The sequence below is a fragment of the Corapipo altera genome, unplaced genomic scaffold (genome assembly GCF_003945725.1).
Source record: "Corapipo altera isolate COAL_440 unplaced genomic scaffold, ASM394572v1 1, whole genome shotgun sequence".
NCBI lineage: Eukaryota > Metazoa > Chordata > Aves > Passeriformes > Pipridae > Corapipo > Corapipo altera.
The window spans coordinates 2,084,429-2,102,357 of NW_020884873.1; the positions used below are offsets into that span (position 1 = coordinate 2,084,429).

At 36.0% G+C, this 17,929-nt stretch overlaps 1 protein-coding gene across 1 annotated transcript in view; it reads right to left on the reverse strand.

Annotated features, from left to right (window-relative positions):
* Window positions 1-17,929, reverse strand: part of PLCZ1 (phospholipase C zeta 1) — a 47,275-nt gene that overhangs the window by 21,669 nt on the left and 7,677 nt on the right. Inside the window, exons 4-7 of the mRNA XM_027665201.1 lie at window positions 12,715-12,916; window positions 10,983-11,127; window positions 9,011-9,166; window positions 1,342-1,605 (exon numbers count right to left, since the gene is read on the reverse strand). Of these exons, the coding sequence (XP_027521002.1) occupies window positions 1,342-1,605; window positions 9,011-9,166; window positions 10,983-11,127; window positions 12,715-12,916 (767 nt within the window). The remainder of the gene's footprint in view (window positions 1-1,341; window positions 1,606-9,010; window positions 9,167-10,982; window positions 11,128-12,714; window positions 12,917-17,929) is intronic.

The window sequence follows — 17,929 nt, forward strand, 5'->3', positions numbered from 1 at the left end:
CCATGAGGAGCAATAGGAATCTACTGTCACAGAAGTCCTGAAGAACACAACTCTCTGGATGTGGCAGGCAGGGACACTGGCAAAGTCAACAGCATCACTGGGGTATCCTGGCTGTGGATTCCAATGCTCTCCCACCCTCCCATAATGGGACCTCAGGATAAATACTCCAGTGGAGTGGAATCCTGGAAATCATTTTCTCTTCTGCCTGTGAAACATGACCAGATACCTGTTGCTGCTGCTTTTGAGTATGTGGTGTTTGTTCTGGTCTCTGATGTGATCTTACAAATATATTTGACCCTATCAACTGGAAAGTTGGCCTTTCCTCTTCAAAGAGGACTCCATCCTTCCTCAGAATTTTTCCTCACTATCTCTCTTCATCAGGTGGAAAGAGAAAAAAGCGAAGATCTTGACCATCAAATCGTTTAAAGGAAAGGGACACTGAAGAAACACTGCCTCTCAGCAAGAACACTGGGCTCTGAGGAGCACTACCAGTTTACCCACATTCAGGTAATTGGAGCATGATGTGGAACAGTGGCTGGATACAGAGTGAAGCTTAATGTCTTAAAAAACTTGAACAAAGCAGTTTGAATCCTGATGATGCACCAGATTCCCATGGTAGAGAATTATATTTGGTTAAAAATATGAGTTAAGTTCAATTTGACTTTCAAAAAGATCACATCCAATTTTTGCTCTCTCTTTCAGAAATAATACTTAATGTCAAGTCTCTGCATGAAAAATGTAAAAACACCTTTTCTATTCTAAGTGTTGAAAAATGTTTTAGCACAACCAGAAACGTGCATCTAATTTCATGCATAATTCCAGAACAGAAGAAAATAGGGGAGTGGGAACTCTTCAAGATCTCCAAGATAGACTGATGGACTTCAGCAAAAAATAGTTAACTGTCTGTCATCATCAAGAACTGCTACAAGTGTTGTCCATACACAGCTCCAGGAGGGCCTTGGGACCAACAAAATATTTGGACAACTTCATCTTAGATCTATTGTGGTACTGAACACCTGGGACAAGCACAAGACTTGAAAGAGAAAAACGCAGTTGAAGCTCAAGATGGGAGCACAGGGAAGGGTTGCCTTTTATTTGGATGCTAAAACGTGGTCCAGTTTGGAGTTTCTTGTAAGAAGAGCAAAACTTTGAAACCTTGAGCTAAAACATGTCATTTCAAAATGCATTGCTCTAAGCTATTTTAAAGTCTAGCTTTCAAATTTAGTCTCTATTTTAGGATAACATATTCCTTCTTCTTAAAAAAAAAAAAAAAAAGAAAGAATAAAAAAGAAGCTGACATACATCTATGTAATCTCTATATTCAATCAAGACAAAAGTTACCTTTGACTTTTTTGAAGGGGGTGGGGATGAAGTTCTACGATCTCCTTTTCTTTTGGAGGGACTCTTGGATCGGTAAATAGGGGTTGTGTCATCAGTCTCTTCATCAGACAGCAGTTCAGACTCAGATATGTCCTCAGTCTCAGCACCAGTCTCAGCAACAGTCTCAGTAGCAGTCTCAGCACCAGTCTCATCACCTGTCCTGAGCATACCTTCTTCAATGGTTCCAACTTTTTTATTTTTTATCAGAACTTTGAATTTTAATGCCTGTAGAAAAGAGGTTAAACAGCAGTAACCAGAATTTTGTATGGATTAATTGTAGGTTTTTATCTCTTGGTATTGTTTAACTGATGTTCGAAGTTGTTTATTAAGTATAATGAAGTGAGTTGACAAAATGAAGTGAAGATAGATATCAGTGAGGCAAAAACCAAAAAGAAGTAAACCAAACAGAATCTGGGGATCAAAGCACGTGACAGAATGTGACTATCTAAACCCATGACAGGAGAAAAGGCTCTCCACCACAAATACACAGATGCTGAAACCATGAAAAGATAAAAGTAGGAAGTAAGTGTCAGAGGTGATGGCCAGGCAAGGCATAGAAGGTATATTTTTTTACTATGCATAATATAATCTTAAATATATATATATATATATATATACTTAGAGACATGTATCTGATGTTAATTTGGATGTTGTTTTAGCTATTATTGCAGCTGCAGGAAATTTTTTGCCTTATCTGATTACCGCCTTTGTGCATGTCTGTCTCGTGTACCAAATTAAAAATTTTTTGTTATTTTACAGTGGATCCTCATGCTGATCTGGTCAGGGAAGTAACAGAGTTTTGTGAGTTTGCTTAAGCAACTTCTCTGTTTTTAAATGGGCACGTTTCAGCTTCTGTAACATAAAATGTAGGGGGAAAAAATCACTAAATGAAATCAATTCTTACAACATGGCTTTCGTCTATGCACCTGAATCCTATGAACAAATATTTCCCTTAGATTTATGAAATAATATTCATAGTAAAGGAGCTATTATGTGGCAGACATTCACCTCTACAGCTGTACACAGGAACTGTGAGTAACAGGACTTACTATCATTCTTGAATAAAGTGATCCACAAAAATATTCCTTAAGTTTCATAAGCACTAGCGAAAAGGAAGGTTACAGAAACAGGGAACATATAATCTCACTAAATGAAAGGTAACTGAAATACTGTATTTTAAGGTATCCATTAAGTAAATATGAAAAGTACAGATGATACAAACATATAAAACCAAAGTTCTGTAATGGAAACTACAGCCACAGGCAAGGAAACAGACATTCCATTTATTTACATGGCAATCTCCATTGCTCATAATCCCCTCATCACTTCAGACCTTGTATTAGTAGTTTGCCAGTGTGCCAGTGGAATGAGATATCTTATGCTTAATATCTATCAATGCCATGCTACTATAAGATTTGATTAGTTTCTCTGCACTGGTGACTCAGAATAAGGATGCCCTTTAACATTTCCTTCATTTCTTATTGATGCACTCATTTTTTTTTCCCCCGCGATATTTTTAGGAGAGTTTTAATATGATTAATGCTGCTCATATTTTTTGCAAGTTCTGATTTTTCCTTTGCATGTTCACATTTCCCAGTATTTAAAAGCAGTTCTGTCCACTTTTGGTCTTGCATTTTGTTATTTGCAAGTAAGATTTAATCCTACAAATTTAAAAAAAAAAAAAAAAGGACCTAGTATATAAGGAAGGAAAACCTTTCTATGGCTATATTACTGCCTCCTATATGTAAATTTGCTTTAAGTAAAAAATGCCATAGTATGTGTGTGTGAGCCTGTAAAAATGGGTCCTGATGTTTGAAGTCAGTTTCTAAAGCTCTGTTTATGAACTATGAGCAAAAATGTAAATACCCTGAGGAAGGAAAAGTTTTTTAAGTTTGGTTTTTTTTTTTCAGTTTTCTACAAAGATAACATTTTAAATCACAGTTCTATTTTCAAAACCAGTTACAGAGAATACTCTAGCAATATGAAATTTTGCTATTATTTGGCCAGAAGCAAATTCCAGTAATAGTTATCCCAAACCACGGAAAGTCACCCCTGAACTGAAAAAATGACACATCAAGGATTTTAAGTCTGAACTTCAAATGTATCTTCAAAAAAAAAAAAACCCTTATAACAAATGTATGGCTAAAAAACCAGTGACTGTGTGGAGTTCTTTAATTGGTAATCAGCGATGCTAAACACACAGCACCTTTTTCTCTGAATGTCCAAATCTTCTAAAAGAGCTGAAAAGTCTTTTAATGAGCTGAAAGTCTGAACATTCATTATAACTTCTCCTTTCTAGTTTTAATATGAAAGGCAAAATGTGTTAAAAATACATTTGCTATGTACTTCTATATAAATTCTAAGCATAATAAAAAATTTAAATATGTAAAACATAATAGATCTTCCCCAGAGCATAATGGGACTTCAAGGCTGGCATAAGGAAAAGCCTCCAAGTACCATCAACTGGAACAAATATTTACATAATTAAATGAACAAAACTTATTTCTTGTACATTCTGGTTAATGTGATGTACAACACAAATCAGAACAGCTGAAGTTGACTCCAAGACTCCAAGACAAAATCATGGATTTAGATCAGGCAAACCAACCTAACTGAGTACTGTAACTAATGCAAAAAAGGACAAAATTAATTCCTCAGAAATGTAGAGAACAAACTCTGGTTTTGCATGATGAGTATTAAAAAGAGAATAGCTTCCCTTATTTAAATCTAGTGTGGAGTTTTCTCTTCTCCTATCCAGCTGTAGGTGCTTAGTTAGAGGAATATCTAATCCTGAAAACCTTGCTAAGTAACAAGGTTAAAATCAACTTAAGTTTTACACAGTTTTCTATTTCAAGACTTATATTGATGCCTTAAATACTGATATAGGGTGAAGATGCAATATCTCCAGTGAAGTCTAACATAGGGAAAACTTATAAGACAATGACAAAATTTCTTAAGTACAACTGTTAAAAACACTCAACACCAGCATTTTTCACTGATTCAAGAAGAGAATCACACTTAGTAAAAGTGGGAATGGATGTCTTTGTGGCAGCCTTATAAATCACAGTTATCAAGATACTTGAAATCAATACTACCATCAGTGTCTGAGCTCTACTTAAACAGATATTAATTATATCAGGAGTTCCACTTTAGCTGTCTCATTACAAGTTTTCATGCAACACATTTACCCAGTGAGAAGACCCCTACACTGAAAATTACAGTCCTGTATTGTGCTCTGTAATAGACTTCATGTAAGTCTGGTCCAAGGCTAAACAGCTGTGCCATATTAGAGATGACATTCTACCTAGGCAACTAAATCTCTGGTGGATGGATTGGAAGGAAATCCAAAGGATCATTACAGAGAAAAATGGTTACAGGTTGGCCAGGCTAATTAGTGTAGTATGCTCAGGGCCTTCATTCACAAATTCCTTAGCACAGTTCAAGGTTCCAAGAAGATACATTGGATCCGATTTTTATACATCAAATAAACCATCAGCCTAAGACCTACCTGATTTATGATATAAAATATGGCAATTTTTTGTTTTTAATTATCTTCTGAGGTTGTTTTGCAATACAGGAAAATTATTAACAAGAGGTAAGTGACTTTTGCATGTTTAATACATTTGTGGGAAAACCATGTTCCCTGAAAAAGACTGTAGAGTGTAATGCCCAGAAATGGTATAGGAACTGGATGAGTCTTCTGTAAGTTCTCACTAGAACCTAGAGAATCCAGAAATTTTATAATAAACAATACTGATTTTCTTATTTTTGAGGCCATCACCAAGGTATGCTACATTTTCAACATCTTTCTTCTCATTTTTGTAAAGAATAGATGCCATAGGCATATTGAAAGGCAAAACAGTGGACTAGAAATGTTTTGACTTGCTAAGAAGAAAAGATATTCCTGATGCAAAGACTTGGTCGAGACATTTGCATACTTGGCTTGTAGGTGAAAAAAATAGGAATGAATCTTATCACTGAAGCAACAAAATTTGACATGCTAAAGCAGCCTTGGTCTTGAATTTCTCAGTGAAAATCTTCATGTCCTAGTATTTCAATCACGAAGAAATAAGATTATAAAACCCTACAACGTTACATGAGATAGGTAAATGTGGGGATGGTTAAACTGAACTTTGGATCCTACAGCCACAGGTTAATCTGACCATTACCATTTTGTCAGATGTTACAGTTAGTCAGTAAGAATCTATTTGGCACAGGTCACAGACAGCCAGGTACAACTAAGTTTTGAAAGTTTCTCGGTGCAACAGGTAGAGGGGAAGAAAGTGCAGTAGCAATATGAATCTCTTAGACACACACTCCATTATTATATCTAGATGTTGAAGATTTCAATACTTGGTTCACCAAGACTGGTGCATTCTAGAAAAACAGACACCATTACTTTAATTACTCTGGGGAAACCTCAGCAATCCTGGCCAGAAATGCTTCTGAACCACCACAATGCAGTAATTGATCTTGCAGCTGTGTGGTAAACATTAAAGACCACTTGTAAAATAACAATAGTTGCCACTTCACTTTCAGTTAACAACACATCAATATCTCATTCCACTTTTGTGACAGAAAACCTGCAAATAATGGAAAATTCTGAAGCAGATCATGTGTATATCCTGTCAGCAGCGTAAGGCAGTTTGATGTGCTACAAAAATAATTGAGGAACAAACCTTCATCAAAAGCATCAATGTGTTTGCATTCTTTTCTCTGTGTTACATTGGAGGCTTACTTATTTCTTTGAGTAGCTGTCAAACTTCTCAGAGAGGAAGGATACAGCAGGGTAAGTGAAAATATATCTCCTCTTGGATTCTAATATTTTCTAAGTTCATCTACAGGCTGCTGCATATGACACTACATTCTGTCACTTTATATCAGCATGTCACCAGGACTGCTGGTGCAACTGGCAGGGATCTCTGGCACCAGCCAGTGATGTCAAATGTAATTTAATGTGGGAACTGACTCAAAGGACCTGATATTCCAGTGAATATTAAAGGAAGTTCACGAAGTCTCTTTAGGAGCACCATAGTAGCCAAGATGTGAGGAAAGAATGGCAGTGGGTCTTTTGCTTTGGGTGGGAAAATATCCACCTGGGAAGGAGGTGGAAAAGATTGGTGAAGCTTAAGAGTAGCTTCAGTTTCTCATCGGATAAGGGGTGTGTGAAAGGAAGAAAGAGAGCAAAAATCTTCCCTTCCCTTTCTTCCACATGTAGAGAAAGAACTATATGTTGAGATGCTACAGAATACAATAATATTCCAGGAAATTAACAGTACTAGTACAGTCAGCTGGAAGGGTGCCTATATGGCTGAGGGCAAAGAATTAAAAAACCTCTTTTCCTGAAATTTTCTGGTGAGTTTTTTTTCAGGGCAAGCAAGTGTTGAGAAAAAGCAGAGGCCAATAATGTTCAGTGATCATCCAATTTTCTTTTCTGGACCTCCTTAAACCAGGTCTTATGAAGGTCCTCTTGAACCTTTCATTCAGGCTTACAATGGTAGGACACATCATTGCATGACCTGTGGTCCCTAAGAATGGGTTTGCTCTGCATTTTATTTCTCCTTCCCAGTCCACACAATCATCTCAGCTGAGAAAGGTATAACTCAAAACCTACTTAGAAAAAGGATTAGAAGATTGACCAGACAACAGAGGAGAAAATAGTTTCCATCGAAGTCTTCAAAACTCCAAGATCTAAAAAGAACCTGTAATTGGCAGAAATTTCTTTGAAGTGTTTGGAGAAAATTTGTGGTATCCCACTTCATGAACAGACAAGAGAACCATTTGAAAAACACTGAGATGGTTTGTTCCCTTTTCTTGCCAGTGCTCCATCTTGAAAAAAGTAGAAGAGTAAACTGTATAGGTGACAGGTGGTTTTTTTTTACACTACCTGAGAATCTTTCTCACAAACAGCATTTTAAATTCATCATTTGTGGTTCTGTAACATCTCTTTTGCACAGCTTAAGTGAAGCAGGTTGAAGACCAAGTTTAGCATCTGACTTACTCAAATGATAATGGTTTTACCCAGGCCTTGAATATACACAAGGTCCCAAGCTTTAAAGATGTTATACCACTGAACTCCTTTTGAACATGCACCAGAAGTGGTTCTTCAAAAAGATGCTCCCTGAAAGTCAAACTTGTTACTCAGTTTACAAATTCAGTCATAGCTGCATATTTCCATTTTCTTACATCCTTGATCAGGGCAGCCGGGAGAAATGGAGATGATCCTAATTTTTTTTCATTCTCAAGATAACAATTTATTAAATTCAGATTTTTGTAAACACCTGAGGACAGTGGTATTATTTAGGTAACCCTTACCTCTCACGTTGATGTGGAACTCATCTCACACAACTTTAATATATTAAGAGTTCACAAGAATGAATCTCACCTGAACAGCATTTCCATACTTATAGACCCAGCCATGCATTTTCAGGCAAAAATTCTACAGAGCTGACATATGAAAACTTTAAGCTATGAAAATATGAAGTATGAATTCCCTGCATCACAGTAACCTCATGGTAAGGGACATTCCTCTTAAAAAGCAATATTTTTAATTATGTGACTCAGTGACTCCATGATTCATTGGCAGTGCAGTGATTTTGTGCTTGCTGCAGAGAACATATGATCCTTAGACGTGTAATGCACTGAATCCAGTCATGCTTTGAGAAGCTTCAAAACAAAGCCTCTTGTTTAATATAGGTTATATTTTTTCAAAGTTACAAAAAAACTTTCAAGGTTTCAAAGGGACATTGGACACTGTGATATAAAAGGTGTAATGCTACAATCAAAAAAAACTATGTTGGGTGAGAAATTTATATAATAAATATATTTACAATTACATTGTTATGGAAATATAGCAGTATGCATATTTCTTTAGCATATCTTTTGGACACATCTCTTAAAAAATTTTTTTCCCCGATAAATTCTTAAAATTGTGTGAGTTTTTTTTTTCTTGTGACAGTGTTTCCTCCCCACATTTTTATTTGCATTCTTTTTCAATTACTGTAAACAAAAAAAGGTATAAAATATACCTAGCACTGGCAAGAGTGACAAGTCTAAATAAGTATTTTGGATGTATGCATTGTGCTACAAGAGATTAAAAAAAAAAACTTTTGCCCTTGAAAGAAAATTGTGTGCAAAGACTGGAACAATGGGAATTTATTTGTTTTAGTTTGCAATAAAATTTTCAACACCCATCTAATTGCCTTTTCTGACTTCATATCCCAGGGGTCTGAAGCCACCAGCTGAGAAACAGTCTTAGGGAGAAACACACTGAGAAAGAGAGAATGTCTTTGCAGTAGCAGAACTCAATAAGAAAGTTTCATCATCACTGTTATTGCCAAAAAACTTAGATTCAGATTTCCATTTCAATAACATGTTTAAATTTCAGGAATTTCCTTCACTTTAAAAAACAAAAAATAAATGAGCAGATAACAGATACACTAACATGTATCTTTTCATGTGGCTTCTGTGTGCTGTTTAAATATTGTTTTGTTACTATCTGAGGTCTATTTCAGACACCAGAAGTGTTCCATACATTCAGTTGCAGAGAATTAAAAACAAACAAAACCCCCAAAAAAACAAAACACACCTTTTTCCGTGTCTTTCATAGAGAAAAGTGCAATCTTATTACCTCAGGAGAAGGTAGTCTAGTCATCTCTGTCTCACCACCAATTGGTGAAGAAAGAAGTTTGTCACCTAGAATACTTTTTAAACAGTCTGCCATTACTTCCTGTTGTTTAGGGCTGCAGTGGTTCTCCAAAGACAGCACAAGTGGATAGGCAGATGACTGAAAACATAATTTAAAGATTTTATTATTCATAAATAAAAAGAGGATCACTTGCTTTTGCAAAACATCTTACAAAAGTTCCCTTTCCAATCTCTATTTTCCTTTATTTTCAAATGTTCAGAATACAGGTCAGTTGTTCCAGGTTAATAACACATAATAAAGGCTCACGATATTTATGGAAAAGAGAAAGTACAATTGAAGAAGAGAAAAATGTATCTTTGGGATTTTTGGGGGATTAAAACAGTGCTAGACATATACAGAGTTGTAGAAAGAACTGTTTGGGGTTTAAAAGGTAAAATCATACTCTAAAATTAAAATCAATGAAGTACACCAGGATTAAATGTCTTTTCTTTAGTTTATGACAGATTTTAACTGATGATATTTCAAGCTGAGTATCCTTAAAGCTTGTTCAGAAATCATTGCCTTTACAGAAACAAGCTATGCTTCCACTTTTTTCATAATATCAGGAAATTTTCTTGGGACTCTCACACTTTGCTCATCACAGTACTCAAGCAAGACAGTTAAAACAAAGGAAATTGAGTAAAAATCAGAGAATAGCTCAAATGAAACACGACCATATAGACTGTAAAATTAAATCTCATAAATTGCCAGTAATACTGGTGGCTACCAAAAACAAAAACTCTGAATAAAATCTTTGCTTCAGCAGGACTTAAAATTATCAGTTTCTAAGGGAAGTACTGGTTTTTTACCCTGTCTTCACACTTGTCTCCTGAGCATTTGCTATTAACCACTAATAGAAGCACAGCTGGTATGAACCATTACCTATTGTGATTTTATCATTTTACTGTAACTTGTCCCTGTGAAATGAAGTTTGCATTATAGTTAAGTACAACATGTGGTGTATTAGCAAGAGCAGGAGAGTTATATCTAATGGGTTTTGAAGAACAGGGAAATAAAACCACGTTTTTTATTTCACCTTCAAAATCAGAGGCTAATTAAATTGTGTATATAGAAATAAGAATAGAAAAAACACAGCTTTGATTAACACTGAGAAGGCTATAAAAATACATGCATAAAAATCCATATAAATGTATGATCATAGATGTATATATTTAAACAAAATGCTGGCCTGAATTCAGGAGTTATCTTAATTTCATTCAGGACTTATTTGAGCAGGAGTTTTGTCAGAAACCTCTACAAAAGCCTGAGACAGTGCCAAGAACTCTCCAGCTTTTGCTGCTTTGCCAGAAATGGGCAGAAGGGACACTGCCCTAATGAGGCACCTGACAAAAAGACATCAGCAGCTGGCAACCTGTATCAGGTTCAACATTTAAAATAAAAACAGAGGAAATGGCAAACAGAGTAAGTCTCAAACTCAGCTATAATCTAATGTTGTTGCCTATTTCATAAGATCACATGCAGGATACAAGACAGACTGATAGCAACAGAAGAATAAGTGAAGCAAAAAGATTTTAAAAGTATAAAGGAGTAAAACACCAGACTGATTCTGAAGTAGTTGTACACTTTATATTCAGTCCTTGCTTAAATGTTCTCAGGTGAGCATTCCACCTAACAAACTAGACTAAGATCACCTGAATTCTTTGCAACAAGTTTCATTTATAATCATTCAGCAAAATATGTTTGCTCTTCCTTAAAAAAAAAAGACTAAAAATATATGAAGAACAGATAGCACAATTTTCCTGTAATTAATTTCAACAATTCCCACTGCCACAACAATCTGTTTCCTATTGTTTTACCCCGGAGAATCTCCGACAACAACCATGTCCCTGGGCTTTGTTAAAGCCCCCGTCACATTCTAACCAACTTATATACACAGACAGGTGTATAAACATACCATAAAGGCATACTTGTCAATCACATGGATTACAGAACGAAATGGAATCTTGCTTGTTAAAGTGTGCCCGTGGTACACCACGGGTTCATTGTTGGAGCCATCCCAGCAGTCGATTTCCAGGCAACGACATCCTTTTAAGAGAGCACTTCGAAAGAAGAAGAGAAACAATTTTAGAAACACTTTTTTATACAAGTTGCTGTATTTCTGTTTACAAGCCACATCGGTTAATTACCAAAAAAAAAAAAAAAAGCCTCTACTTTTTCATCATAAAAAACCAAAAGAAATCCTATAGAATTATACAGATAGAAGACAGAGCAATACTTTCTGTTGTTTATCTTAGCTATGTTAGGTAATAAACTATATTGGAGCATTAAAGAGTAAGGGATTACCTGAATAACCTTCACTAAGAAACTAAAAACAAAGGTCAAAGATTTCAGTAAAGGAATTGTGAAACTGTCACTTAAAATAGATGAGTAAAAGTTTGAAATGGCCTTTTCTATTACTTTTCCAGAACTTGCCTGCAAGTTTGAGGATCACTCTACTTAAAAATAATAGCATTGCACTTAGAGAGTCAGGTTGTGCTTGGTCTTTACATAATTCAGTTGTTCTACCCCCACCCTACTTGTAAGAGGGAGTGCTAAAGTTTCTCAGGTGCCTTAAATTTACTGGTTTAATTTTTAATATGCTAATGGCATCCCTTAAAGGTCTTAGATCTCTAATATTTACCTTGGAACTAATTGAAACATTTCTTCCAGATTATTTCACTTCATTACCAACCTGTCTCTTACACACTGCCCTTCATGTTTACAATATCTCAAAGATTCCTCTAGCTGATTTTAGCATTTTCCTCAGACTAACAGTAGATAAAGATGAAGAGATGGGGGCTTATACACTCTTCGTAATTGCTTTCAGCAATGCAGTGTTAGCATCACAGAATTTTAAATCCTGTGAGAAACTCACTAATGTTTCTGATGATTGCAAATCATTATGAAATATTCAGAGAGCCACCAAAACAAAAAAAGCTGAGATAAATGACAGTTCCAACTGCTTTCTCATCACTAATGTAGTACAAATAATAGGAATGCTGGACACTTGTCTTCCAAGTTCTTAATACTTTCTACCTCCTCTGTGTTGCTGTTAGTACACCATCCCTTTTCTTCTTCCCTTTCTTGGCAATAAGGCATCCTGGTCATCAGGCCATCATCATCTTGGAGTCATACACTGCAAAGTTTTTTCTCCCTCCTGGCTACCAGAGTGCCCATGTTTTCTTATTGTTGTTGTTGTTGTTTCTGAACTTGCAGCATGCACTGATCACAGATATCCTTGACATACTCCAACACACTGTGTCCTTACATCCTATATATTGATCAGATTAGAGTTTGCCCAGGAATTTTATATTTGTAAAAGGGAGTTATTTATTTTTGCATGCCATGTTGAGATTAAAAACTGATTTTATCGTATACTGTGCGCCATACTACAGATTTCATTTGCTGAAAGGTTGATTTTTTGAGATGTAAGTGAAAAAAATAGATTGTTTCCAGACTATGAACAGATGGTTTGGCAAGTATATTGAAAACCCTATACACAAAATAAAATACCACTCTCACATTTTCAACTTGTATCTCTGATGGCTTTGTTCCTGATTGCCAAGTAGGATTATACGTGACTTAGTATTCATTTAAAAAAAAAAGCCAAAGAATGTTTCAAATATTAAAAATCAGTATCTAAATACCTGGTATATCCCCACAAATGACTGGGTCCCATTAGCTGGTCAGCTATCAAGTAGGTGTTGTGGGAAGATGAAATAAAATAGTCACACAATGGATGGTTCATATCTTGGTAGATGGTCTTGTGCTGGCTTTTAAATATCGAACATTCTTCTGAGTTCATGTACCTTACAAATCCTTCAAATGACATCTGCTTTTTTTTCCTCACTGAAAAAAAAAAAAAAAAGCAAAAGCAAAATATCTCTAATGTGAAGCTAAACTGACAGTTTATATACTTTCCATAATTTTGACAGTCAATTCTGAACACTGCTTAAAGGGTACTCAGCATAACACTTTCCTGCAATTTTAAAATTCCTAAGAAACATACAAATACAAACATCAGATAGGCAGGATTCTGGGGCTGAATTGCTGTGGTTCAAACTTTTGAGAGGAAATAAATGTGTTCTGACATTTTTGTTCTTCTATGGACACCAGTAAGAAGAGTTTGCAGTAATCCTTGCTGTTTAGTTTTGGAAGGTAATGTGCACTAAGATAACATTTTTTTCTCTTTTTTAAAAGAACAGGGATTGTTCTCCAAAACATCAGTCAGAAGCTGTCAATATAATCTTACAGAAACTATGATCCTTAGCACCAAATGTCCTCCTCAGTGGTGGAAAATCCCAAATGAATATTGATTAAACAATGCTTAGAAATATTTGAAATAAAAATAGCATCGTAACAAAAGAAACGACTGCCCAGACAGATGAATTGCAAATCAAGGTTATTACATTACTGCATTTATAACAAAATGAGCTAATTGCCTCCATAACAGTGATAGTCATCCCATTTGTTTTGGTTTTAACTGATTTAATGACAAGTAGAGCCATTACACTGCCAACTGCTGCTCCCAATGTCATGTTTTGAATGTAATCATTTTGCAAATGATGTAATCTCAAAAGTCAGCTTTGCTTCAAAACATACTTTGAATTAGTGAGGGATTTTGCCCAGTTCTGACTGTAAAATAACCATTTTGTCATCATAGTAGGCTAGTGATGTATCAGCAATAAGTAATCCAAGATTACTTTATGTTAACAATAACTTACAGATGCATATATACAAACTTAGGGGGAGGCTGGGAATGGAAAAAAGAAAAAAAGGAAAAAATCCCGCACAAAAATTCCTTTTCTGACCTCTTAATTCTTAATAAAGCTATAAGAATCAGAATTTATGAGCTAGAATAGCAATTATCGATCTTCAGTATGTGTACAGACTGAAAGCTTTACACCTGAATGAGAATTTATAGAAAAGAATTATTTCTAAATTACACAGGTTTTTGAACAAGAAAATCTGGAACGTTTTGAAATTATAAATAGAAATAGAAAATAAGGATGAAAGCCACTCAGACATCATACATACATTTATCCTTCTTCTAACCCAAACAAATGTTATTTCTACTGAAGTCTGTTTGAAGCTATTCTTACAGACATTCATTGATGAATAATCCCCAGACAACCCAGTAAAACCACTTCAACACCGGAGTAACCTTATTGTTAGAAAGTTTTACATAACTTGGAAACAGAAGTTTACCCTGAAACTTCTTTGCTGTCCAAAATATTTATTCTGTTTGATACTATTCCTCTCCTCTTTTTTCACACTTCTTCTGTTTGATGAAGACAAAAACTGCTACTGCACTTCCCCTCATTCCCCTGCTTTCCAGAAGAAACAAATCCAATTCAGGGCATCTTGCTGTTTAGGTCAGGTTTTCTTAGACTTCTGAGAATTTTCATTTTTATTCTATCCGCTAGTGCTGCTACTCTCTCATAGAATAAAACTGGATACTATTTCTTCATGAGATGTCCTGACAAACTGCTACTCATCCTTACCATCTTAGAGATCATTGCATATTTGTTATTTGTTCCAGGTTTTTTTCTGGTAACTGACCGTGTCTAGTTCCCTGGATGTTACCTTTCTAAAATACACATTACATTTGATCTTTCTCTGTCTTTCAATTCATCATCCATTTTCTCATATCTTCAAAGGTAATCCGTATTAGTCAAGCTTGTTACAGTCAATTTTCTAAGAACTTGACTTTGTCAACCTTTCTTCACCGATCTGAATAAGTCATTTAAGCATGTCCTACCCTGATTTATCCCTATTTTTGACTGGGATTTTAATCTGGTCCGATTTATAATATTAGGCCACTAGATTGTACTTAGGTAGTGCATCAGGAATTTCTTTGGTCTTCTTTTAACTAATATATTTGCAGAATGACATGGCTACCCTGATGACTCCTGATAATTGTGTCTTATTTGGTATCCTGACTTTGATTTATCCACATGCACACATTGTATTGTTCAATGCTTGTAGCAGCTGGTTTAACTTTCTACTTTCTGGGTCTTTAAAAAGCAGTTTGAATTTTTTTTTCATGTTGCTCAAAACAGAATACATTCATTCTGGATGCTTTGTATATAAAGAACTGCATGAATTGTAGACAATTCCTTTGAAGTGAAGGCTTTTCATCAATGATATCTGGGTTTTATTTATTTTTCATGCTCTGTATATTTATCTCTGTAACTAAACATCAAGCTGGTAACTTTGTGGGGGGAGTGGTTATTTATTAAAAATTATTTTATTTACTAACAATTTTTACTTTTTATTCCCCTGCATTTATCTTTTAAATTAGTGAAAAATTCTGACTTTCCAAAGTTTTTCTTATTTTCTGAATTATTTATGATGCTTTCCTGGCTGTTCTTGTCATTAACAAAAAGTTAACTATAATATTCTCCAGAAGAGAAATTATATGTCGATGTATAAGCTTATGACCATAATCCCCCCAAAATAAAAACATATTATTACTTTGTTAGTCCATATGTAAGATCTTGGACTTCAGTAAAATATTCCTCTCATGTTTCTAATCAAAGGAATAAAAATCTTTGTGTTTTTACACAGCTCGTTACAGGCCCTTACATTAAACTGGCTTATATTTAATTTTCTTAGGGATCTCTAGTTGCTGTCACTGAACTGCACGCAACTGAAGTCACCATCATGTTTCTGGAGAACTATCAAAACTACAAAGTTGTAAACTGAGCTTTGCACTAACAAGTCATAGAATCATAGAATCACCTGGTTTTGAAGGGACCTTAAAGATCATCTTGTTCTACCCCCTCTGCCTTGGGCATGGACACCTTTCACTAGACCAGGTTGTTCAGAGCCCCATCCAGCCTGGCCTTGAACACTTCCAGGGACAGGAATCCATAACTTCTCTGGGCAACCTGTTCCAGTGCCTCACCACCCTCACAGTAAAGAATTTCTTCCTGATATCTAATTTAAACCTACTCTTTTTCAGTTTGGAGCCATTCTTCTCTGTCCTGTCACTGCACACACCTATAAGAAGTCCCTCTCCATCTTTCCTGTGGGCTCTCTCCAGGTACTGGAAGGCCGCAATTAGGTCATTGCAAAGCCTTCTCTCCTCCAGGCTGAACAAACCCAATTCTCTCAGCCTTTCCTCATAGGAGACATGCTCCATTCCTCTAATCAACTCAGTGGCCTCTTTTGGACTTTCTCCAACAAGTCCATGTCCTTCCTGTGCTGGGGGACCCAAGGTCTGGATGCAGCACTGCAGGTGGGGTCTCACCAGAGCAGAGTAGAGAGGCAGAATCCCTTCCCTCACCCCCCTGCCCTCACTGCTTTGGATGCAGCCCAGGACACTCTGGGCTTTCTGGGCTGTGAGTGCACATTGCTGGCTCACATCCAGCCTCTCATTCACCAGCACCCCCAAGTTCTTCCTGCCAGGGCTGCTCCTGATCTGTTCATCCCCCTGCCTGGATTGATAGTGGGGATTCTCCCCACCCAGGTACGGCACCTTGCACTCGATCTTGTTAAACCTCACGAGATTCCCATGGGCCCAGTTCAGTCCTAGGAGCATGAGCAGCTCTGTGAATTGAGATATGCAAAAGACCTTCACGTGTACATAAATGACATACCATTTGATAAAATAAATTTTCAGAAATATGATGTTTGGTAGGTCATAGTTTTGAGAGTTTAAGATAATGGTACACTTAATTTTTTATTACTGCTACTATTTGTCCACCCCTCTCATACCAGGGGAGAAAACCTACTGTGCTTCTTCAGAGCTCTGTCCTATCTTTGTCTGATGAAGGTACCAAAACTAGCTAGAAGTGGAAGGATCTGCTTGTTAAATTCTAAGGATTAGCACAGTCATACTATTTTCTGACCATTTACGGACATTTTCTCCTTTTACATTAGAGGAAGTGGGAATTCATCTCCATAACTATTCTGCAATGAAAAGATACTTTCATCAGGGCCTCACATTTCTTCCTGAGAGGAATATCAGTCTTTATCTCCATCAGGATCCTTTAGCAGTAGTTAGTGTGTACGTATATCCATTTAGTGTAGAAAGAAAAAGAGAAGGCAGGAAAATATACTTGTCATCTCTTTTTGTTTACAAAGTTCAATGTTTTTTTCTTGCCTTCCTCTTCTGGATAGTCTGGAATATATATTATTAATAATAATCCTTTTTTTTCCAAATCTAATTTAAAAAAAATGGTTTTCCCCTATTCCTCCTGTTAAGGTAAACTCCAGCTCTGCCACATATACAAATACCATCATATCAGAGAGGAATTATAGATATACCCTGAGTATTTGAAAGAGTTTATTACATTCTGCTTTCTAATTTATCTTGGAACTACTTTGAAAGTATTTTTCTTTCTTTATGGAAAGAAAAAAAATGAAAACTTTCATTAGATGCTTGCTGCCCTGAAGGGACTGAGGCCTGTGCAGATCCATGCTGAAGCAGACAAAATAAATAAGAAGTCACTACGTGCTGACCACAGCTTCTTGCAAAACCTTTTCCTCACTGAAGGGACTGAGTACAACCTGCAGCCATCAGAAGTGGGAGGAGAGGTGTCTGGACTGAAGTAGAGACTAGGAAGTGGGGATGAGAAGAACCTGAATGGAATTTGAGACTAGGAAACGGGGAGAAAGGTGTTTTCCATGTTTTTAATGTATGTATGTGTTCTTTGTTTCCCAATAGTTAACTTAGTTATTAAATGTATATGTTACTTGGTCACCAGAGATATTGAAATGTGCACAAATAGGTGTGCTGGGAATTTTAAGGGTGAAGTCATGAGAAATGTAATCAGAGACAAGAGGTGTTACTCTGCTATATTGGAAGAAGGAAGTTTTCAACAGTTGTTACAAGTCAGGCAGAAACATCATCAG